This window comes from Somniosus microcephalus, chromosome 26 (genome assembly GCF_052327205.1).
Source record: "Somniosus microcephalus isolate GS21.2 chromosome 26, FLI_Smic_1.0, whole genome shotgun sequence".
Classification (NCBI taxonomy): Eukaryota; Metazoa; Chordata; class Chondrichthyes; order Squaliformes; family Somniosidae; genus Somniosus; species Somniosus microcephalus.
The window spans coordinates 20072939-20082361 of NC_141012.1; the positions used below are offsets into that span (position 1 = coordinate 20072939).

General features: G+C 45.5%; 1 protein-coding gene across 1 annotated transcript; it reads left to right on the forward strand.

The window, feature by feature from the left end:
- Positions 1-2330: 2330 nt before the first annotated feature.
- LOC147100334 (heat shock cognate 71 kDa protein-like) lies at positions 2331-8763 on the forward strand. The gene is made up of 9 exons (XM_085967940.1): positions 2331-2439; positions 4211-4420; positions 4867-5072; positions 5152-5304; positions 6082-6637; positions 6797-6999; positions 7516-7714; positions 7932-8164; positions 8407-8763. Exons 2-9 carry the CDS (start codon positions 4216-4218, stop codon positions 8581-8583), a joined length of 1932 nt encoding a protein of 643 aa, XP_085824066.1. The 5' UTR covers positions 2331-2439; positions 4211-4215; the 3' UTR covers positions 8584-8763.
- The last annotated feature ends 660 nt before the right edge of the window (positions 8764-9423 follow it).

A 9423-nucleotide genomic window follows, 5' to 3' on the forward strand; every position in this document is an offset into this window, starting at 1 on the left:
TGTCAAACACTGAAAAATCAGCTGTCAAAAAAATTGTGCATGGCCCCTTTAAGAAAACCGGCATCATCAACTGACACCGGCCTTCTCTTAATTGGTCGGCAAGCCCGCAGGGTGGGCTTAACAAGGCCAATTGCTGCAAAATAGCGTCTGTGCATTGTTGGGAGCGGGTCAGCTGACTTGCCGGTTCCAATCGTGGCCGCAGAAGAGAGGCAGGCAGTCGGGCCGAACAACCCCTCGACCGCCCGCTGCCTGGACCAATTGATGGCCACTTTAGCCAGGCCCAGGATCAGGAGCAGACCTACGAGGAGGTTCCCCCGACCTGCCCGCTCCCCTCCGCACCAGGTGACCATAGATCGGGGCGCGTGGGACAGAAGTGCAGCCAAAAATCGAGGAGCAGCCCCTTCAAATAATGGAAGAGGGGCTGCAACCTCTCACACTCCATATAAACGTGGAACACGGACTGCTCCAGGCCGCAGAAAAGGCAGGCGGCCTGGGAGTCCGTGAACCTACTTAAAACCTTATTGCACGGAACTGCCTCGCGCAACACCCTCCATGCCAAGTCCAAGTCCCCAATAGATAAAGGGAGGAGCTAACAGGGTGCAACACCCACACACACCAGTGTCAGCTGTGGCTCAATGGGTAGCACACTCGCCTCTGAGTCAGAAGGTTCATAGTCCCACTCCAGAGAATTGAGCACAAAAATCTAGGCTGACACTCCACTGCAGTGCTGAGGGAGCGCTGCACTATCGGAGGTACCGTCTTTCGGATGAGACGTTAAACCGAGGCCCTGTCTGCTCTCTCGGTTGGACGTAAAAGATCCCGCGGCACTATTTCGAAGAAGAGCAGGGGGAGTTATCCCCGGTGTTCTTGCTCAGGCCAACATCCCCAGCATCGAAGCTTTGACCACGCTCGATCAGCTCCGATGGACGGGTCACATTGTCCGCATGACCGATATGAGAATCCCAAAACAAGCGCTCTACTCGGAGCTCCGGCACGGCAAGAGAGCCCCAGGTGGGCAGAGGAAATGCTTCAAGGACACCCTCAAAGCCTCCTTGAAAAAGTGCAACATCCCCACCGACACCTAGGAATTCCTGGCCCAAGACCGCACAAAGTGGAGGAGAACACCTCGAGTCTCTTTGGCGGAAGCCAAGCGCAGGCAGCGCAAGGAGCACACGTCAACCCAAGCACCCCACCCACCCACTCCCTTCAACCACTGTCTGCCCCACCTGTGACAGAGACGGCAGGTCCCGCATTGGACTCATCAGTCACCTGCGAACTCTTTTTTAATGTGGAAGCAAGTCATCCTCGGTTCCGAGGGACTGCCTAAGAAGGAAGATGGCCAATACTTATCCCTCAACCAACATAACAAAAACCAGGTTATCTGGTCATGATCACATTGCTGTTTGTGGGATCTTGCTGTGCGCAAATTGGCTGCCGCGTTTCCCACATTACAACACTTCAAAAATACTCCATTGGGCTGTAAAGTGCTTTGAGACATCCGGTGGTTGCAAAAGACGCTATGTCGCAATGTAAGTCTTTCTTTTTTTAAGCTTTTTTTACAGTCCACTTGCTCGGTCGGGAGAGCGAGAGGCTCCGCTCGGCGATGCAGAGAGCCCCACAGATGGAGAAGAGTGTCAACCAAGAGTCTGCCGGATCTGCACAACCCCTCCACTGGGAGCGCCGACCCTCATCTGTGTGAATTCCTGGAGGCCCGCTATCCGGATGAACAAGTGAAGACAACCAAGAAGCTTGCAGAGACCGGGACCCCTGCCTTGTTGGCATGAGGGCTTGTGACTTTTGTACAAAGAGCTGAGACTTGAGCTCTGTCAATGTGATTTACTGTAAAATGTTCAATTTTAAAATAAAAGAAAAACAAAAAAAAAAAGAAGCTTGGAGGTCACATCATCAATTTGTAGAGACTGGGCTCTGTCAATGTGATTTACTGTAAAAATGTTTAAATTTTAAATAAAAAAAAGATAAAGGCAAAAAAAAATTCAAAAAAAGTCTTTCTTTCTTTCACACAGACAAAAATCCCCTGGACTCTTTGCCAATCAGCGGCTGGCCTCGGTTCCCGCCTCTCTCCCGGATGACGCGTCCGCCGCTCGCTCGGGCGGGGGGCGGCGCTGATTGGCCGGCGGGGGGCGGCGGTGATTGGCCGGCGGGCGGGGGGCGACGCTGATTGGCCGGCGGGGAGGCGGCGGTGATTGGCCGGCGGGCGGGGTGCGGCGTTGATTGGCCGGCGGGCGCGGGGCACGGCGCTGATTGGCCGGCGGGGGTGGCGGTGACGCAGGACGCTTTCTAGAACTTTCTGCCGAGCTATAAATGCCGGGCTCGGGGCGCGGCCCGGCCTCATTGCGGCGCTGCGGACATCGCCAACAGCTCTCCGTGCAGCAGCACTACTCCTCCCGGCCGACGCATTCCCCCCCCTCTCCCGACAAGGTAAAGGAAACCGCTCTATATATAAAATAAAATAATCGCTCGGTGTCACGCGGCGTCTTTTATTTTCTAAAAAATCCTCACTTTTTTTCATTCGGAGTGGTAAAAATTTGAGGCCTTGCTTCATGTATTTTTGTGGCGCGCTCTCGCTCCTTTTCTTAACTTCCAGCCGCGGGTTGAGAGTTTGTCGCTGCTCAGTCCCGGCCCCCTGTCCGAGTGTTGGCGGTCATTTTTATTTTTGGGGTCCGGGCGATTTAAAAAAAAAATTATCTTCGCTTCCCAGCACTTTTGTGATAATGGAGGCATCTCCAATCAGCCCCGGGTCCAAAGTGTGAGGAGAGGATTCCACGCGGATTTCCCCCCTCAAAAATCTGGGTTATGATCGATGGGCTTTCGAACCGTCCGTTAGCGCCATTAACGCACCCCCCCCCCCCCCCCCCCCCACCGGAATGGACGCTGCTTCTGGAGAAGCCCAGAAACCTGAGGAAATGCTGCAGATACTCACAGCCGGTCCGGCATCATCGAGCGAGAGTGTTCGAGTTGTCGAAGTTGTGTTGCAGGGAGGGGGCGAAGGGGTGTTGCAGGAAGCCTTTCTCCGCTCTCCAGAAAGCAGAAGCAAGCGGGCAGGCCTGCTCGAAACTGAAACCCGCTCGCCAGGCGGAAAGTCGCAGACTTCCCAGCCCAAAAAATCTTCCTTCGTTTCTACTTCCTTTTATTACGCCATGTGATTCAGTATTGTTGCAAGTGAAACACATGGGGACTCAGACGTGGTTGAGGGGGGAGATGAGCAATATTGAGCATCCAACACGTGCTTTTTTGGGGGGGTTAAGAGGGACAGAAATATAGAAGATAGGAAGGATAGGATGATACTTAGGTGAAAAGTAGTATATATTGTCATGTTAGAGATACAGAAACATAGAAGATAGGAGCAGGAGGTGGTCATTCGGCCCCTCGAGCCTGTTCCGCCATTTAATGAGATCATGGCTGATCATCCAAATTCAGTACCCTGTCCCTGCTTTCTCCCCAGATCCCTTTAGCTGTAAGAAATATATCCAACTCCTTGAATATATTTAATGAATTGGCCTCAACTGCCTTGTGTGGTACCACCGGTTCACCACTCGGTGAAGAAATTCCTCCTCATCTCTGTCCTAAATGGCTTACTCCTTAGACTGTGACCCCTGGTTCTGGACAAGGAAATTTTTTTGTAAAGGAAGTTGAGCCTCCAATGTGTGGGCACACGTGCTTATAGTGGGGGGGGGGAACAAAGTTGAGCTTCCAATGTGATTCAAGTGACTTTGCTTGCAAAAACTTTTCTAACTACTTTTCATCTTGCCTGGATATTTATAGCAAAAATTCCAGCTTGTAACTGGACTGCTAGGTAGCAGTTCAAACCAACAATGCACAAGGCTAGAGGGAACTTAGCAAGGTGTGGCTGTTGGCTTTAACTAGTCACGTTGCAACATGAATTGCTAACCTGTGGAAATCATTACTCATTGGATATTTTTATATAATCCTGGTTGTGGAAGCTTCCCTTGTACAGAATTTCAATGATTTGTCATGTGGTACTAAAGTAAAATGCTGTGGATGCTGAAATTCTGAGAAATGCTCAGCAGTCATGCACCATCTGTGGAGAAAGTTAATGTTTCAGATTGATGACCTTTGTCAGAATGGGAAAAAGTTAAATGACTGTCATTGTGGACTTTGTGCTCAATTATATGTTTAATTATCATTGGTTCTGGGACCGTCACAGAATTGAGCTGTTTTTTCCTTTTAGGTAAAATGTCTAAGGGACCAGCAATTGGTATTGATCTTGGGACAACCTACTCCTGTGTAGGTGTCTTCCAGCATGGAAAAGTTGAAATTATTGCCAATGACCAAGGCAACCGAACCACACCGAGCTATGTTGCCTTCACTGATACAGAAAGGCTCATTGGTGATGCAGCCAAGAATCAAGTGGCAATGAACCCAACCAACACAGTCTTTGGTGAGTTTGAGTTTAAAGTTGTATTTGATACTTCCAAGTTGTTAATAGAATTCTGGAGGGGGAAAGCTATGGAACAAGAAAATCAAGAGTTTAATTGACCAGTTGATCTTTGAGCCCATTTTAGTAAAGGTTGGGTTTATCATTCACCAGCACTTAATAGTTGGACTTACTTGTATGGAAAATTCTATAAATGCAACAATTTGTGATTCTGGAATACAGTTGGAATATTTGCTGTTTCAAAATTCATTATTCTGTTTGATAGCAATTGTTATGGGGATCAAGGAAGATGTGAGATTTAAGCTGAGGAAGAAGAACCAACTAAGATTTATGCTCAATTGCAGTTGGTATTGCTGGCATGTGGATGCTTGTTGACGATGGAGTAGTGAACACTAGTTTTCCCAGTGCATTAAATAGACAAATATTTTGATTTAACCTTTTTATTACAGATGCCAAACGCCTTATTGGCCGCAGGTTTGAAGATGCTGTCGTTCAGTCTGACATGAAGCACTGGCCATTCACTGTTATCAATGATAGTGGTCGCCCCAAGGTCGAAGTTGAGTACAAAGCTGAAAAGAAGTCCTTTTACCCAGAAGAAGTATCATCCATGGTGTTGACTAAAATGAAGGAGATTGCTGAGGCCTATCTTGGGAAGGTACAGTAACTTTTCACTGACTTGAATGTTTTGAGATTTAAAATTGATCTTGTCTAAATGCAATTTTCTCCTCGTCTAGACCATTACAAGTGCAGTCGTCACAGTACCAGCTTACTTCAATGATTCTCAACGGCAAGCTACAAAAGATGCCGGTACTATTTCTGGCCTCAATGTGCTGCGTATAATCAACGAACCAACTGCAGCTGCTATTGCTTATGGCCTGGACAAGAAGGTATGTGATGGTGAACAACTTGTGCTGATTGTATGCAAGCAATTGTAGTGTTTCCAGGATGTATTGAGTATAGAAAGTAAACTTGTAAATTTTTCACCTACACAATTAGACCACCACTTAATCTTCCACTTCCTATTTGATATGGTACCATGTGCCATCTAATCACTGACCAGCTGAATAGTTTCATTTAATATTATCAAATTTGTATTTGGTTTTTCTGCTCCTATCTGGCCACCTTGACCTCCTGTGAGAAAAGCCCTGCTTTCTCTTTAAACTGGAAGCTTTTCAGCCTGTCTGATCTGTTAGCATGTGACTGGGCACATTCAGCAGGAATCTCAGTTGTGCCTCAACTGAGCCCAGTGCTGTTTGGTTTCGAATGATCTCTTGTACAGTACTTGCATTGGCAGCTGTGCCTCCTGTTTAGGCCCATACTCTGGAATTCCCTTCCTAAACTCCTGTACCTCTACCCCCTTTGAATCCCAGCTTTGTCACAATGCCTAAAACTTCCTTGGCCCAATAGCCATTTTTGTCCATTTGCACCCCCTAACTGCTATATATAATCTTTTACAGCAGTGAAGCTACATTTAAATTTAATGGAAAATTGGTATTTCATGAAGTCTGAGATTTTAATTTGCCAGAGCTGTCTAGCTAACTTGACAACCAAGATAATGTTTGCTAGAAGCTGCTCAGATCCCCCAATCATTTGTCTCATGTTCAATTATCAGTGGCTTCAGAGCATCATAACTTTTGATGACTATTGTTGCCTTCCTTCTGTAGGTTGGTGCTGAAAGAAATGTACTGATTTTTGACCTGGGTGGTGGCACTTTTGACGTCTCCATCTTAACCATTGAAGATGGTATTTTTGAAGTCAAATCTACAGCTGGTGACACCCATCTTGGTGGTGAGGACTTTGACAGCCGTATGGTCAACCATTTTATTGCTGAATTCAAACGAAAATACAAGAAAGACATTACTGACAACAAGAGAGCTGTTCGCCGTCTCCGCACCGCATGTGAACGTGCCAAGCGTACCCTGTCATCCAGTACGCAAGCTAGCATTGAAATCGACTCTCTGTATGAGGGTGTTGATTTCTATACCTCGATCACCAGGGCACGATTTGAAGAGCTCAATGCCGACCTCTTCCGTGGCACACTTGACCCTGTAGAGAAATCCTTGCGAGATGCTAAGATTGACAAGGCTCAAATCCATGACATTGTGCTGGTTGGTGGATCCACCCGCATTCCCAAAATCCAGAAGTTGTTGCAGGATTTCTTCAATGGCAAAGAACTGAACAAGAGCATCAACCCTGATGAGGCTGTTGCATATGGTGCAGGTAGTTGAGTTTAATATCTTGCTTTGGTGGGTGGGAAGAATCAATTTAGATGAACTTAATCTGGTGTTTCATTTCTTCTTCCACCACCCTTTCATGCAGTACATTGGCTACATTGAATTTCTCACCTAGTAGAAATAACATTTTAATTTACTTTTTTAGCTGTGCAGGCTGCCATCTTGGCTGGTGACAAGTCTGAGGCTGTGCAAGATCTTCTGCTGTTGGATGTTACTCCTCTATCCCTGGGCATTGAGACTGCTGGTGGTGTTATGACTACATTAATCAAGCGCAACACCACCATTCCAACAAAGCAAACGCAGACCTTCACCACCTACTCTGATAACCAGCCTGGTGTGCTGATCCAGGTAAGTTCAAATTTTGGCTTTCCATTTAACTAGCTTGGTCCAAGTACAGGAAATTTGGCTTATCTGGAGGTTGTATGTCCGGAATACGCGATCTAACGGCAAACATCAGGAGCTGTTTTCTAAAAAAAACTTTAGTTTTTTTCCCCCCCCCAGTCAGGCACTGCAAGGTCTGTAGCTATAGCAACAGCTTCAGCTAGAGACGCTTGCAGCTGCAGCCAGCTCTTTAGAAGCTGTTGCTAAGCAACAGTGTTGTCTGATAGAGATGAAAACCTCCGTATGCTTCAACATTAACTTTGTATGTCTGGCAGTTTTGATCGGCAACACTGCCAGTGCTGGATATCAGTTTCCTGTAAACTGTCTAATCTCAAGAGCATAGGCTATTCATGGTAATTTGTTTCTGTTTGTAACCCTGCCACTTCTATTTCAATTAATTTCTCTAATATACTAATTGACCTCACAATACAAATACAAAATATGGAAATTGATTTAAGTATGAACATCTTTGTTTCAATTTAGGTGTTTGAAGGTGAAAGAGCCATGACGAAGGATAACAACTTGCTGGGCAAGTTTGAGCTGACTGGAATTCCACCTGCTCCACGGGGTGTGCCTCAAATTGAGGTGACATTTGATATTGATGCCAATGGTATCTTGAATGTGTCTGCAGTGGATAAGAGCACTGGAAAGGAAAACAAGATTACCATCACAAATGACAAAGGTAGAGGTGTCTTGTTTCAAGTTTAATTAGAATCAGCTCATGAAATTTATCCCTGCTGTGATGATAGATTCCAAAAGTCATTCGTAGTTTCCACCAGAAGTCTTGAGACCAATGTTGGCAAAAACACTTCCTTGGATGTCTGAGCGAGGGTTTTTTCCCCAAATAAGAACTTCCTTTTTCATCAATGTGCTGTACTAATAGTAGTTTTCTTCAATAGGTCGCTTGAGCAAGGAAGATATTGAACGTATGGTCCAGGAAGCAGAGAAGTACAAATCTGAAGATGACCAGCAACGTGAGAAAGTCTCTGCAAAAAATGCTTTGGAGTCATATGCTTTCAACATGAAGGCCACAATTGAGGATGAAAAGCTAAAGGGAAAAGTTGGTGATGATGACAAGCAGAAAATTTTAGACAAATGTAATGAAGTTATCAGCTGGCTAGACAAAAACCAGGTAAATTACCAGGGCAGAATTTTCTCAAGTTAGTGTTTCTAACTTAAAATGGCAATCCTGTGATTCATTCGCTATGATGAAGTAGAAACCAATAACCATTCGTAGTTTCCACCAGAATCCCATTGAGGGTTATGATGGCAAATCTTCCTTGGATGTCTGAGCGTTTTGTTTTTAGTTAGTGAAAGTTAAACTTGATTCTCCAGTGTGCCTGACTTTTTTTTTAATCCCCCCCCCCCCCACAGACTGCTGAAAAGGATGAATATGAACACCAACAGAAAGAACTGGAGAAAATCTGCAATCCCATCATCACAAAGTTGTATCAGGGGGCTGGTGGACCACCAGGTGGCTTTCCTGGTGCTGGTAGTGCTCCTTCTGGTGCAGGTGCAACATCTGGTCCAACAATTGAGGAGGTTGATTGAAGAAATACACAGCATGTCTATTGGTCATTAGTGTTTCATTAGGATTGGCTAATAAGTGCACTTAAAATCTATCCTGTAAACTGATTTAAGACCTAAGGAACTGAATTTGGTAAAGTTTTAAGTGCCAAATCTTTGAATGAATACTTGTCGGTCTCAAATAAAGCCTATGACCAGAAATAACCACTTGTGCCTCTTTTGTGGAAAGCTAAATGTAGTTTACATGTTTGAATTAGTTCAATGCTAAACTTGGCTGCATGCAGGTTAAGATGTGATGGATGATAGCCCTTTTTCTGTTAAACTTGGAGGTTAAAAAAACCAACCAACCTTGAAGATGTTGGTAAGAGTTTCATAAACAGGGTTGGTACTTTTTTGGCCTTTTCCCTCTGGACATGGTCACTTGGTAATCCTAAAATGGTATGTATTGACAAATTCTCATTGAACCCATGCTAGTTGTGACAGCTTGTATCTGGAAACTTACACAATTGGCAACTTGCTTGGGGTATCAATGGCTATTGGCTGTTTTACTCTACAGCACCCCATGTTCCAGTTGCTGTATACACAAACATTTGTAGATTACTAGGTGTGTCAGTCAACAAGCATGGTGCCAGTGGGTGATGGTCACCAGAGTACCCCAGTCAAACAAAAAAATACTGCAAGGTGTTGGAAATCTTGCAGTTTAATTACAGCATATGCTGGAAACCAGTCTGAAACTGAGCCAAAATTTCAGCTTGTTGCAGACCTGAACTGGTTTTACTCCTGAAACTGTCAGCTGTGGCTCAGTGGTAGCATTCTTGCCTGTTGTGCATGCAGTTTAGCTAACAAGGTGAATGTTTTATTTAA